Below are 15,538 nucleotides of genomic sequence, written 5' to 3'. Positions count from 1 at the left end.
GCCAAATAAATAAGAGTCTGTGCTCCACAAAGAGAAGCCACCTTTAACGAGAAGCCCATTCACTGCAACAGAGAGTAGCACCCCACCCACTGCAACTAAAACCTAAGCACAACCAAAAATGAAAAAATGAATAAATATAATTTTTAAGAGTACTTAAAAAATAAAATCACATGAAAAAGAATAACCACCTAGGAATAAATTTAACCAGGAGGTCAAAGATATATACACTGAAAACTGTACAACATTGATAAAAGAAACTGTAAGACACAAATAAATGGAAAGATACTCTGGGCTTGTGGACTGGAAGATTAATACTGTTAAAATGTTCATAGTAACTAAAGCAATCTTCAAATGCAATGCAATCCCTATCAAAATTCCAATGGCAGTTTTCACAGAAACAGAACAAACAATCCTACAACTTCTTTGGAACCACAAAAAAACACGAATAGCCAAAGCAATCTTGGGAAAGAAGAAAGTTGGAGGCATCATAGGCCAGAATTTCAAAGCCACAGTAATTCAAACAGTATGATACTGGCATAAAACCAGACATACAGATCAATGGAAAAGAATAAAGATGCCAGAAATAAACTTCTACATATATGGTCAATTAATATAAGACAAAGGAACCAAGAATATACAACAAGGAAAGGATAGTCTCTTCAATAAACAGTGCTGGGAAAACTGGACAGCCACATGCAAAAGAATAAAACTAGACTACTATCTTATACCATACACAGAAACCAACTCAAAGTGGATCACTCAAAGACCTGAATGTAAGACCTAGAAGAAAACACAGGCAGTAATAAGCTCCTGGACACTGATTGTGGCAATGATTTTTTGGATCTCATTCCAAAAGCAAAATGAAACAAGTGGGACTACATTCAAACTAAATAGCTCCTGCACAACGAAGGAAATCATCAACAAAATGAAAAAGAAACATACTGAAGGAAGAAAATATCCATAAATCATATATCTGATAAAGGGTTCATATCCAAACTACATAAAGAACTCACACAACTGAACAGTAAAAAAACTAAACAATCTAGGGACTTCCCTGGCAGTCCAGTGATTAAGACTCTGTGCTTCCACGGCAAGGGGATGTGGATTTGATTCTTGATCAGGGAACTAAGATCCTACATGCAACTCCCCCAAATCCAATTAAAAATTGGGCAGAGAATCTGAATAGACATTTTCCCAAAGAAGACATAGAGACAGCCAACAGGTACATGCAAAGGTGCTCAACATCACCAATCCTCAGGGAAATGCAAATCAAAACCACAATGAGCTATCACTTCACCCTAGTTAGAACGACTATTATCAAAAAGAAAAGAGATAACAAGTGCTGGTAAGGATGTAGAGAAAAGGGAACCCTTGTGAACTGTCGTGAGAGTGTAAATTGGTACATCCACTATGGAAAACACTATAAAGTTTCTTTAAAAGTTAAAAACAGAACTATCACATGATTCAGCAATTTCACTTCTGGGTATTTACATGAGGAAAACAAAAAACACTAATATTTTTCTAATTTAATTTTTTGGCCACATCAAGGCATGCAGGATCTTAGTTCCCCAAACAGGACCAAATCTGTGCCCTCTGTAGAAACATGGAGTCTTAAACTCTGGACCACCATGGAAGTCACCCAAAACACAAATCTGAAAATATAAATGTGCCCCCATGTTCACTGCAACGTTACTTATAACTAAGATATAAAAACAACCTAAGTGTCCATCAATAGATGAAGAAATAAAGCTATAGATAAATGAATAAAATTGTGTGACATATGCATATACACAATGGAATAAATATTAGCCATAAAAAGGAAATCTTGTCACATGTGACAATATGAATGGACCTGAAGGCATTAAGCTAAGTGAAATAAATCAGACAAATACCATACGGTCTCAGTAATATGTGGAATTTAAAAACAAACAAAACCAGAACCAAGCTTATAAATACAGATAGATTTGTGGTTGGCAGAGGTGGTGGTAAGTGGGTAAAAAGGATCAAAAAGTACAAACTTCCGCTTATAAAACAAATCATGGGGAGGTAACGTACAGCATGGTGACTATTATTAACACTTTATTATATATCTGAGGAGAAGGTAATGGCGACCCACTCCAGTACTCTTGCCTGGAAAATCCCATGGACAGAAGAGCCTGGTAGGCTGCAGTCCATGGGGTCGCTAGGAGTCGGACACAACTGAGCGACTTCACTTTCACTTTTCACTTTCATGCATTGGAGAAGGAAATGGCAACCCACTCCAGTGTTCTTGCCTGGAGAATCCCAGGGACGGGGGAGCCTGGTGGGCTGCCGTCTATGGGGTCGCACAGAGTCGGACACAACTGAAGCGACTTAGCAGCAGCATATATCTGAAGATTTACTTTCTTAGCAACTTTCAAAGTCCTCCTCTCACACACACACAATTTTTATGTATAGTGACTGATGTTAACTAGAAATACTGCGGTAATCATTTTGCAATGTATACAAATATTAAATTACTATGTTGTACAACTGAAACTAAGTCAATCATACCTTAATTTAAAAAAAAGGTAAACAGGCCTTTCTCATAAAGCCCTTTAAAAACCAAATGTCACAGACATAAAAGGCAGAAAGTGAGAGCATGCTATGGGCTAGCTAGAGGGATGATTAAGAGATATGAAGAGTTGTGCCTGCTCAATGGTCACAGCTATTGGCCAAGGATTCACTTGTTAAGCTGTAACTACAGGAAAATCCCTAGCTGTAACTAAAGTTACCTAGAGAATTGTGAGGAAGAACAGTTCCCAATAAGGGCCACAGACAGAAGTTGAGCTATATATATCTCACCTAAACATAAAGGAGCAGATAGGATGATTCAAAACAGACATGAAAGTTCCACGTTACCTATTTCTATTGCCACTCCTTTTATACTCTCCCACCTACAGTCTGTATCTCTGGCCCAAGTGACAACCCTAGAGTCACCCTAGAGAAGAGTGAAAATATTAGGAAGAGGCAAACTGCAAGTACATAAAAGGGCTTCTCTGATGCCACCAGCCAGTGCAAGTATTTATCTCGATGTTTCATCAAGCATGGATTGAATCACTATAACTATAGTCAGAAGTCTAACTGGAAAAATATTAATTCACATATTTATTAAACCAATGTTAGTTAAGTGTCCTTGAATAACGGCATGGAACAGGTATGTGCTATATAAATAGTTTCTAAGAATTCAAAGGAAAAAGACAATCTACAAAGGAATGTAAATAATCAATGAACTGGACCTCGCTGGTGAGAATCTGCCTGCCAATGCAATGGACAAGGGTTTGATTCTTGATCCAAGGAGATACCACATGCCAGAGGGCAACTAAGCCCATGTGCCATAACTACTGAGCCCACGCTCTATACCCTGTGTGCCCTCGTGCCCTAGAGCCTGTGCTCTTCAGTAAGAAGCCACTGCAATGAGAAGCCCAAGCACCACAACTAGAGAGTAGCCCCCCTCTCCACAACCAGACAAAGCCCATGCAGCAAAGAAGACCCAGGGCAGCCATTAATGAATCAATAAACATTTTTTAAGCATCAATGAACCTAAAAAAAGATAAAAACTCACACAAATTAAAGAACTATACATGAAATCAACAAACATCATTTTTACCTATCACACTGGTAAAGATGGAAGACAGCCACTATCAGGAACACAGTACAGAATGGGTATTCTATAACATTTAAATTTACATATAAATATCAGAAAGACACATATGGTTTTCCCAAGACTTCATATTATCCAGTGTAGTATCCAAATAAATTACTATGTCAAGTATGGAAAACTGTTTACAAAGAATTTAACACTATTGTTTAATAACCTAATAATAAATAATTTAACACATCTATTGTTTAATAAATCTAATCTGAATACAATCTAATATTCACTTAACTATTCAAAAAGAATCCAGGTTCATCATATATTCCCTCAAAGTCAAAATTACTAACACATATTACAATTCTTCTGGAGATGAACAGTAAAGTCAAATAAAAAAATAATTCAACTTGAGAGAAGTCTATTTAAATCAACTTCTACTCTATACTGGATAGCTGGAATGACCAGTATTAAGATATATCAACGAATACCTGAAATTGCTTTGTATTTATTTCCTGTCTGCATTGCATAGTTAATGCTCCCTTGTCTGCTTCCTGTGTAACCTCCCCCCACATTTCTTTTTCACTATACCATAGAAAACTACAGGCTAGGAGAAAAAGTATGCAGTTCTTCAAGAGACTATAGGTTTACTTCCCCTTCTATTTTTGGTTGTACTTCTGTGGTAACCACCTCAAACTGCTTTAAAAACAGGCCTCAATGAGTATTTGCAAAGGAAGCATGTTAGCTGCTCAGCCACGTCCGACTCTCTGCAACCCTATGGACTGTAGCCCACCAGGCTCCTCTGTCCATAGAATTCTCCAGGCAAGAATACTGGATTGGGTTGCCATTTCCTGGATTTTCCTGACCCAGGGATCAAACCCGGGGCTTCTGCATTACAGGCAGATTCTTTACCATCTGAACCACAAGGGAAGCCCAGAGTATCGGCACAGATGTGGAATAACTAAAATCCTCACACACGGACACTGGTGAGAATATAAAACGGTGCAGCCACTGTGAAGAGTTGGGTAGTTCCTCAGAAACTTCTATGACCCTGAATTCTACTCCCAGAAATTTAGAAAACTGATGATCTATGTTCACAAAAACTTACACACACATGCTCACAGCAGCATTACTCCCAAGAGTCAAGAAGTAGAAACTCAAATGTCCATCAACTGATGGATAGATGAACAAGTTTGGTATATTCAGAGAACAGAATATTCAGACAAAAGAAGGAATTAAGTACTGATATATGCTACAACATAGATGGACCTGGTAAACATTATGCTAAGTGAAACAAGCCAGAAACAAAAGGCCACATATTGCATAATTTCATACATACAAAATCTCCAGAATAGGCAAATTCATAAAAACAAAATAAATTTGTGGTTTCCAGGGACTGGAAAAAGGAAAATGGAGAGTGACTGCAAATGGGTAGTTTTTTTTAGGGTGACAAAAATGTTCTGGAATTAGACAGTGGTGATGGTTGCACAATCTTGTGAATATACTAAGAACTACAGACTGTACTGTCCATTTCTTAAAAGTTGGGTCTCATGGTACGAGAATTATATCTCAATTTTTTAGAGCAGACAATACTTTAATAACCTGAAGTTACGCCATATGTCTGCAAGGAAGAAAAGGTTCATGACAGAAAACATGGATCCTGTTCTTTCTATCCCACTTAGAAAAACTAAAGATGGGAGGGGATATATTCTGGAACCTTTTGTCTTGATTTCAAAGCTCTTGCGCAAGGTGACAAGAAAAGTCTAGTAAGGGCTCATTTGCCTTATGATACCAAGGCTTTTCAAAAATGTGGAGCATCCTTCCTTCCTTCATCTGTTCTCTGTTAGAGTGGCCCTAGAAAATTATGTAAAGTTTGACATTAGCAACCTTTCTAAAGTTGCTAACCTTTGAAAGCTTCTTAAGAATTGGAAACAAGTCTTGTTTCTTTTTATCTTCAGCATCCACTTCAGCATGCAATGAGTGCTTGAATGACTCCTTTAACACTGTATCTAACTATCCCTGGTTGCCTAGAGCCCCTCAATACTCTACTTTTCCACACCTACAATCCCAAACCGTCTCCCTGCTATCTCTATGGGTAGCAGTGGGAGAGAAATGGATTTGTAATCAGGTGCTAGGCTTTGAAATGCAACTTACCATTTATTGGGTGACTGAGAAAGTCACTAACCTCTCTCACTCTCTTTCATGAAATAGGGATACTAGATATCATATGAGATGATTTCAAGCATTAAACCAACATTTTATAAATTACAAGCTTACAACTTACAAATTTTATTTTTTATCGATTTATTCCAAAATTCTACACTGTATAGTGCAGTACTCTTAACACCACTACACCTACCAATCACTTAGCCAAAAGATTTCTCCTATTACTAGGGAAACAATCAGATTACGAGAATTCATAAGTTAGTGATTCTGAAACAATTCTGAAGTTATAGAAACATCCTTTAAAACTATACTATAAATCCACTAAATACATTAAGAGAATTCATGAGTTAGTGATTCTGAAACAATTCTGAAGTTATAGAAACATCCTTTAAAACTATACTATAAATCCACTAAATACATAATTACTAAACTGCAGCCACGAAGTCTCACAGGTCCTAATGATTTAGTTATTTCACTGCTCCTTGCTCCCACAGTGACCCTTGACTCTGAATAACTCATACTATACATGAGATGACTCAATACAACCTTCAAGTTTTATATTTAATTTTTTAAAATGATTTTAATTCAAATACATTTATAAAATTTTAGAAGGCACCAAATAATATTTTTCTTCAGAAATAATGCTACAGGTGAAAGGGACACAACAGCTCAGAGACCCATCCTGCCCATCTTTTACTCCTCACTATTACTTCTCTCTCAGTACTGCCCCGTACATGCCTGATATCTACACCTTCCAACCTCCTCCTTTCTCAGTCAAACCTATTTGCACAAGTTTTTTTTGCACCTAACAGAAGATTCACAAAAATTTAATTTATTTTGGTCCTGGGTCTTCTCTCTGGATCTAAACCTTCTCTCTGGATCTAATGAAGCAAAAGTGCTGCATTAAACACTAGGTTTGCCTGTTGGCAGATGACACATAAGCAAAGCTGACGCCCTGTAGCTTTAAAATATTGAGAAGTACTAGGTCTAGCACGTGTAAATTTTTAAAATTCAAATATTTAGACCAATTTTTTTTGAAATTTCAAAACAAATATTGCAGCTGCATTAAAAAAAAATACAAAAGCAACCAGAAATATATACGCAACTCTCTAATTAACAATAGGTTTTAAATCTCTCATTCAACTTAAATACAAACCTGTATAGGTGGAATATCTGGCAGCGATGGCAGGTTTTCTGGATTGGTAACCGAAGGAATTAATTCTATTGCAGTAACAGATGGGCTGGTGGGACCTCGATTTGCATTCGCCATAGTAGCTGTAGTAGGGCTGGTTGGATTGACTGGGTTGTTATGTACTGACACAACAGGAAAGGGTCCAGCATGCCCTGGGTTTGAATGCTGTTAGGAAAAGAAGATGTTATCATTACTTGATCTGCCAGGATAGCCTAATATGAACGGTATCTTGATGACAATTTTCAGTTAAGTAAGGATACAAAAATTCAGTGTTTGATACCTGTGGCTGAGAGACAAAGAAATGGGCCCTTTCAAACTTATGCAGGAAAAATAAAATTCAAAGTTAGCCATTTCATTTTCTGTCCATTTTTGTATAGTATTTAGGAAAAAAAAACACTTGCCAATAATTGTACCCTGTCAATCTGGTGATATGATTTTACTTGAGAACAAAGATATATAAAAATAGATGATCTGGAAATCCCTAAAGTTTTCAATCATCAGACACAGAGAACCTCTGTTCCATCTATATTTCACTTTGACACTTTTGTCTTAATAAAAATAATTGTGTATTGTGTAACTAATATGGTAGAAAGAATGACAAATTTACAAATGGAAACATGGCTATCAATTCCTAACTCTTAATTCTGTGTGACTTTAGGCAAAATCACAATCTTGGTAATTTAGAAATGTGGAAAATGACAAATGAAAATGGACACCCGTCTTTCTGAGGGTTTTTATGAGGATCATTTAAGATAACATATAGAATTTAGAGAAGAGCTAACACCTATCCTACTCAAATTCTTCCAGAAAATTGTAGAGGAAGGTCAACTGCCAAACTCATTCTATGAGGCCACCATCACCCTAATACCAAAATCAAACAAAGATCCCACAAAAAAAGAAAACTACAGGCCAATATCGCTGATGAACATAGTTGCAAAAATCCTTAACAAAATTCTAGCAAACAGAATTCAACAACATATTAAAAAGATCACACATCACAACCAAGTGGGCTTTATCCCAGGGATGCAAGGATTCTTCAATATTTGCAAATCAACCAAATTGAAAGATAAAAACCATATGATATTCTCAATAGATGCAGAAAAAGCCTTTGACAAAATTCAACATCCATTAATGATCAAAACGCTCCAGAAAGCAGGTATGGAAGGAACATACCTCAATATAATAAAAGCCATAGACGATAAACCCACAGCAAACATTATCCTCAATGGTGAAAAACTGAAAGCATTTCCCCTAAAGTCAAGAACAAGACAAGGGTGCCCACTCTCACCACTACTATTCAACATAGTTTTAGAAGTTTTAGCCACAGCAATCAGAAAAGAAAAAGAAATAAAAGGAATCCAGACTGGAAAAGAAGAAGTAAAACTCTCACTGTATGCAGAGAACATGATCCTTGACATACAAAACCCTAAGGACACCACCAGAAAATTACTAGAACTAATCAATGAATATAGTAAAGCTGCAGGATATAAAATTAATACACAGAAATCCCTTGCATTCCTATACACTAACAATGAGAAAACAGAAAGAGTAATTAAGGAAATAATTCCATTCACTATTGCGTCAAAAAGAATAAAATACTTAGGAATAAATCTATCTAAAGAAACAAAACACCTATATACGGAAAACTATAAAACACTGATCAAAGAAATCAAAGATAACAACAATAGATGGAGAAATATACCATGTTCATGGATCAGAAGAATCAATATAGTGAAAATGAGTATACTACCCAAAGCAACCTATAGATTCAATGCAATCCCTATCAAGCTACCAATGGTATTTTTCACAGAACTAGAATAAATAATTTCACAATTTGTATGGAAATGCAAAAAACCTTGAATAGCCAAAGCCATATTGAGAATGAAGAATGGAACTGGAGGAATCAACCTACCTGACTTCACAGACTATGCTACAAAGCTACAGTCATTAAGACAGTATGGTACTGGCACAAAGAAATATAGATCAATGGGACAAAATAGAAAGTCCAGAGATAAATCCACGCACCTATGGACACCTTATCTTTGACAAAGGAGGCAAGAATATACAATGGAGAAAAGATAATCTCTTTAACAAGTGGTGCTAGGAAAACTGGTCAACTACTTGTAAAAGAATGAAACTAGAAGACTTTCTAACACCATACACAAAAATAAACTCAAAATGGATTAAAGATCTAAACATAAGACCAAAAACTATAAAACTCCTAGAGGACAACATAGGCAAAACACTCTCTGACATAAATCACAGCACGATCCTCTATGACCCACCTCCCACAGTAATGGAAATAAAAGCAAAAATAAACAAATGGGACCTAATTAAACTTAAAAGCTTTTGCACAACAAAGGAAACTATAAGCAAGGTGAAAAGACAGCCTTGAGAATGGGAGAAAATAATAGCAAACGAAGCAACTGGCAAAGGATTCATCTCAAAAATATACAAACAGCTCATGCAGCTCAATTCCAGAAAATGAACGACCCAATCAAAAAATGGGCCAAAGAACTAAACAGACATTTCTCCAAAGACATACAGATGGCTAACAAACACATGAAAAGATGCTAAACATCATTCAGTATCAGAGAAATGCAAATTAAAACCACAATGAGGTACCATCTCACGCCGGTCAGAATGGCTGCTATCCCAAAGTATACAAACAATAAATGCTGGAGAGGGTGCAGAGAAAAGGGAACCCTCTTACACTGTTTGTGGGAATGCAAACTAGTACAGCCACTATACAGAACAGTGTGGAGATTCCTTTAAAAACTGGAAATAGAACTGCCATACGACCCAGCAATCCCACTGCTGGGCATACACACTGAGGAAACCAGAATTGAAAGAGACACATGTACTTTTTAGCAATCACATCACACCACTTTTTACAGCGCTAGGGCATGGAAGCAACCTAGATGTCCAAGGGCAGACAAATAGATAAGGAAGTTGCGGTACATATACACAATGGAATATTACTCAGCTATTAAAAAGAATGCATTCGAATCAGTTCTAATGAGGTGGATGAAACTGGAGCCTATTATACAGAGTGAAGTAAGTCAGAAAGAAAAACACCAATACAGTATATTAACGCATATGTATGGAATTTAGAAAGATGCTAACGATGACTCTATATGCAAGACAGCAAAAGAGACACAGATGTAAAGAACAGACTTTTGGACTCTGTGGGAGAAGGCGAAGGTGGGGTGATTTGAGAGAAGAGCACTGAAACACGTATATTATCATATGTGAAATAGATCGCCAGTCCAGGTTTGATGCACGAGACAGGGCACTCAGGGCCGGTGCACTGGGATGACCCTGAGGGATGGGATGGGAAGCGAGGCGGGGAGGGTGGTTCAGGATGGGGGACACATGTACACCCATGGCTGATTCATGTCAATGAATGGCAAAAACCACTACAATACTGTAACGTAATTAGCTCCAATTAAAATAAATAAATTAACTTAAAAAAAAAAAGCTATGGTTTTTCCAGTAGTCATATATGGATGTGAGAGTTGGACTATAAAGAAAGCTGAGCACCAAAGAATTGATGCTTTTGAACTGTGGTGTTGGAGAAGACTCTTGAGAGTCCCTTGGACTGCAAGGACATCAAACCAGTCCATCCTAAAGGAAAATCAGTCCTGAATATTCATTGGAAGGACTGATGCTGAAGCTGAAACTCCAATACTTTGGCCACCCGATGCACAGAATTGACTCATTGGAAAAGACCCTGATGCTGGGAAAGACTGAAGGCAGGAGAAGGAGAAAACAGAGGATGAGCAGGTTGGATGGCATCACCAACTTGATGGACAAGAGTTTGAGCAAGTTTCGGGAGTTGGGTAATGGACAGGGAAGCCTGGCATCCATGGGATCGCAAAGAGTCAAACACGACTGATTGAACTGAACTGACATACAAAATAAACAAGCTACAAGGATATACTGTATAGCACAGAGAATATAACCAATATTTTATAACTATAAATGAAGTATAATCTTTGAAAATTGTGAATCACTATGTTGCACACCTGAAACACTATTGAAAATCAACTATATCTCAATTAAAAAAGAAAACAAAATGTTTGCAGTAGGTTTCTGATGTATTTTCTCAGGATAAAGAAAATTTCTTCTATTCAGTTTACAAGATTACCATCATTACTTTTATCAGATACCTTTCTGTATCCATTGAGATGATCCTTAATGTGGTGATTTAAACTAAGAGTTGTTTAATGTTCTTGTTTTCTCAAGATAAATTTAATTATACGTGATAAACATACATATATATGTGCTATGTAAAAAAATAAGAGATTAAAATCTCTGGGAAATAACTTAGTATACACATATAAACCATCTGAAATATTTTAAAACTTAAAATTCTAACAGTCAGTGATTTCTGTAGGACCCAAAGTCTAAGGACAAGGTCCTAAGATGGTTGGTCTGATTTTGTAGCTTCTGCACCATTCTAAAGGGTGTACCTGCCTCCTGGTACTATTTGAAGGCTTTCCAAGAACTAAGGGGTCATTGTGTATGTGAATACTTCTAAGGAAATTAAAATCTAGATAGTCAACCTTCATATATACTTTTTTCTGAAGAAAACCCAATTTACCTAAGAATGTACCATGGTCTGTGAGTTTTTCCCAACTATTTCTTTCAAAACTGCCCTTCTCCAAAAATAAGAAATAACACAGGACATCTCTAACTCATCTCTAATCTAATCCAACATATCGCCCCAGCATAAAACACACACACACACACACACACACACACACACACAAAAACAATGCTGAAGAGATAGGCAAATGTACAGTTGAAAATAAAGGCATCAATCAATCAGCAGACAGAGTGTCTGGCTCTAAAACCTGGGTAACAAATCTTTGGATTGAGCTCTGATGATACTTAATGATCAACAAAAATGACGAAAGGCCTAAAGAAGTTGTCAACTGGTAAATCAATGCTGAATTCTGACTTACTCTCAACAGTAAAAGGTAACAAACATACAAATATGCATAAATGAATAGGAAAGGAAAAAGGCTCTATCACATAAAGAAATGTATATCTCAAAGAATTTAATTTTTGTTCCCTAATATTCTTAAACCATGTAAATATATATCTTAAACTGTATAGGAATAATTGTAATGAAAATCTGGTCTAAAGAAAAAGTATTAATGCTTGATAACAGCATTCAGAATTTTAAAATAGAAAGACTTCTTTCCAGCAGAAAACTGCAACAAACTGATTCACAATTCTATCAAACATAAATATATTAAGATAAAATTCTATAAAAGTAGAAAATAAATTTAAGTCCAAGGAGAAAAAAGTATGTAATTTTGACTTTCAAAAAATAACTTGCTAAGATAAAGAAATATTGTATGATATCCCCTATATGTGGAATCTAAAAAGAAATAATACAAATGAACTTATTTATAAAACAGAAACAGATTCATAGACTTAGAAAACAAACTTATGGTTACCATGAGGGAACAATGGGGGCAAGGGACAGTCAGGGAGTTTTGGATCGATATGTACACACTGCTTTATTTAAAATGAATAACCAACAAGGAATAGCACAGGGAACTGTCAGTGTTACGTGCTAGCTTGATGGGAGAGGAATTTATGGGAGAATGGAGACATGTATATTTATGGCTGAGTCCCTTTGCTGTCCACCCAAAACTATCACAGCACTGTAAATCGGCTATAATCCAAGAGAAAATAAAAAAGTTTAAGAAAACAACAACAACAACAAAAACAATCTGCTACTGTATTTGGGACTCCAGTGAATCCACTTAAAAAATAATGCAAGGGTTTTACTTTATAATGTTAGTATTTATAATATGGTAGACAGTAAGCCCTGCAAAGGGCTTACTATTTAAACTTAAACTTGTAATGGAAGTTTTAAATGTCAACCTTCAAATGTGAGGTATACCTCACATACCGTAATATGTGAGGTATGTATTTTCCAAAAGTCTTTCAGAGGTAAATGAGCCAAAAAGTTGGAGGACCACTTCTCTAGGATGGTATTTGTGCAACTTTAGTATGCAGGTCCATCTAAATCAGTACAAGTTCACATATTTCTGAGTATTCCCCTCCTGTAAATTCTGATTCAATGGATATAGTTCAGAATGTATTTATGACAAGATGCCCCAGTAATTCTCATGGCCTTTATATCATACTTTGAGAAACATCACTCTAACAATGATAAAATGACCTTTTTTTTATATATCACCAGAAATCCTATGTAAAAGTAATCATACCTTCCTATACAATCTACTATTCAAGCAAAGATTAGAAAACATGCCACTCTAAACACAAGAGTAGGCATACCCATCTTAAAATAAACAACACTGAGTAAAGAGAGGAATAAAAAAGTCAAAATGTCATATTAAAAGATCAGAAGAATAATTTCAAGAAACTAAAGTTTTATTCTTAATTTTACCATTACCTCTAGGAACTCTGGGTAAATAATAAGCTCCTTTATTTTTCACTTCTGTAAAATGAATTGGTTGGACTAAATAAGGGATGCTCAACACAAAGTATACATTGGGTTTAAAGACATCAAAGAAGCTCTTAAAATTTAATACAAATTTTATGTGTATTTTCCTGGGACAGGAAGATAACACAGCATTAGTCAAATTCTCAAAGGTATCAATGACCACCCATCCTCCCTCCCACAACTGATTTTAAAAAATTGCTGTCTTTTAGTTTTAAAATTGTATGATTCTTACAAATGTAACTCTAGGCATACTTGTCTTTGGAGATGTGGCTGCATCATGGAATACTGAGGGCCGCTGTGCCTGGGTATCCCTGGTATTCGGGTAGCATTCTGAGCCAATCTCATTTGATGGGCTTGGAAAGCTCCACAATTCATGTTGCCTCTTTGCATTGCTTGAACACTGATCAATCTTGGAGGCTGCAAAAGGTATATATTGCATTTATGTAATAATATTTATAAATTTATCTTTCAATTATAAAATGTTACAGTAAAAATAATTTTCTCAGGATAGTAAAAAGTGTAAGTCATTCTGCTCGTGTCTTGCCCCAATCTCCTTCTCTTAGTCTAAGTGTGTTTCAAAGCCTATCAGCATTAACTTAATGAACCCCGGATGAACAGTTTTGATTTGGATGAGAGAGAAGAGAGCAGGGAAGATACAGGAAAGGAAATGATTTGACCAAAAGCCTAAAGAACGTATCAGATATCAGATAGAACACGGTTCTTTGACCCAAAACCACAGGTGCAGAATAAAAAAGATGTGGTATAGAGGGATAAAAGTGTGTATACCTCCACAGTGTGTGTGCTCAGTCGCTTAGTGTCAGACTCTTTGCCAAGAATACTGGAGTGGGATGCAATTTCCTACTTCAGGGGATCTTCCTGACCCAGTGATAGAATTTGTGTTTCCTGCATACCTCCATAGTACTAGTGAGTTAATTGTTTCCCATCATAGTATTTAACTCTTGTCCTTCCTCACACGTCCCCCACATCCCTGCCATATCCAAAGAAAAATGTTTAAACTGACCTTTGAGCTCTGTCCCTTGATCTCTGTCCCCATTAGTAACTTTGAAATGTGTAACTCACCTATATAGGACAGAGTATATACAGACTTGAGGTCTTCATAATTTGTCTCAGTAATGTGATACAACGCTCACCTGTTGCTGTAACATCTGAGGGGCTGCCTGTCTGGAGTGCTGCTGTGTTGTTGTTGTTGTTGTTGGTACGGGTGCAGGTGGCTGCTGCATCCTCATCTGCTGCAACTGCTGTTTCTGTGCATACACTTGCTGTTGCATATGTTGAAGGCGAAGCTGTGCTAAGTTAATCTGTCCAGGGGTTTTACTAATGTGGTTTGTCCCTGGAGGAACTTGCCCAACTACAACATTAGGAGTATAACCAGGAGCTGGTTTACTCTCTATTACTAGATTACCTGAAGGATTTAAAAAAAATGAGAGTAATTTGCATATAATCAACATCTACATCATGGACTAATCATTATATTTTCCTCTTTCCTCTGACAACTACCACCACTCAAAGCTCCCAATAGCACAATAACAAAGGGAGCTAGGGTCAAAGATGGTAACCGTCAGAAACCTAATATAGTCCAAAGCCAATTAATTGATTTCTGATTACTCAGAATGATATATTATCTGCCCTTATTATTTACACAAATGTACAGAAAATTAAACAGCTGAAAGATACACTATGAGAAGAGGCCCACCTAGTCAGTCTAAATAAATTCTCTCCCGAGGAGATTCAAGGATATCCGAGATTGCTAATACCGATTCCATCTGCCTTTGAACTGTCAAAATGTGCAGGGAAGAGTACTACACTGTTTTCTATGGACATGTTGAATGTTTTAAAACTATTACTATTTATATCCTTGGAAATGACAAATTCTCCTTCCTTTTTCCAGAGTCAAGTACTTTCTAGGAATAGAATGCATATTTTAGGAAGGTTTGATCTAAAGTAGAGTTGGCAAACCTTTTTCATGTAATAAGCCAGATTTTTAGGCTTTGCAGGCCACATAAGATCTGTCATATACTTTTTAACAACTCTTTAAAACATAAAAGCCAAACTTAGCTAC

At 36.4% G+C, this 15,538-nt stretch overlaps 1 protein-coding gene across 4 annotated transcripts in view; it reads right to left on the bottom strand.

The window, feature by feature from the left end:
• Nucleotides 1–15,538, bottom strand: part of TRIM33 (tripartite motif containing 33) — a 149,568-nt gene that overhangs the window by 21,407 nt on the left and 112,623 nt on the right. For all 4 annotated transcript variants that reach the window (XM_070367447.1, XM_070367448.1, XM_070367449.1 and 1 more), the window contains 3 exons: nucleotides 14,610–14,881; nucleotides 13,711–13,875; nucleotides 6,933–7,133 (listed from right to left, as the gene is read on the bottom strand). In XM_070367447.1, coding sequence (XP_070223548.1) covers nucleotides 6,933–7,133; nucleotides 13,711–13,875; nucleotides 14,610–14,881 — 638 coding nt within the window. The remainder of the gene's footprint in view (nucleotides 1–6,932; nucleotides 7,134–13,710; nucleotides 13,876–14,609; nucleotides 14,882–15,538) is intronic.

This window comes from Bos mutus, chromosome 3 (assembly GCF_027580195.1).
Source record: "Bos mutus isolate GX-2022 chromosome 3, NWIPB_WYAK_1.1, whole genome shotgun sequence".
Taxonomy (NCBI): Eukaryota; Metazoa; Chordata; class Mammalia; order Artiodactyla; family Bovidae; genus Bos; species Bos mutus.
The sequence above is the reverse complement of the archived record's forward strand: the minus strand, read 5'-3'. Positions and strand labels throughout refer to the sequence as shown.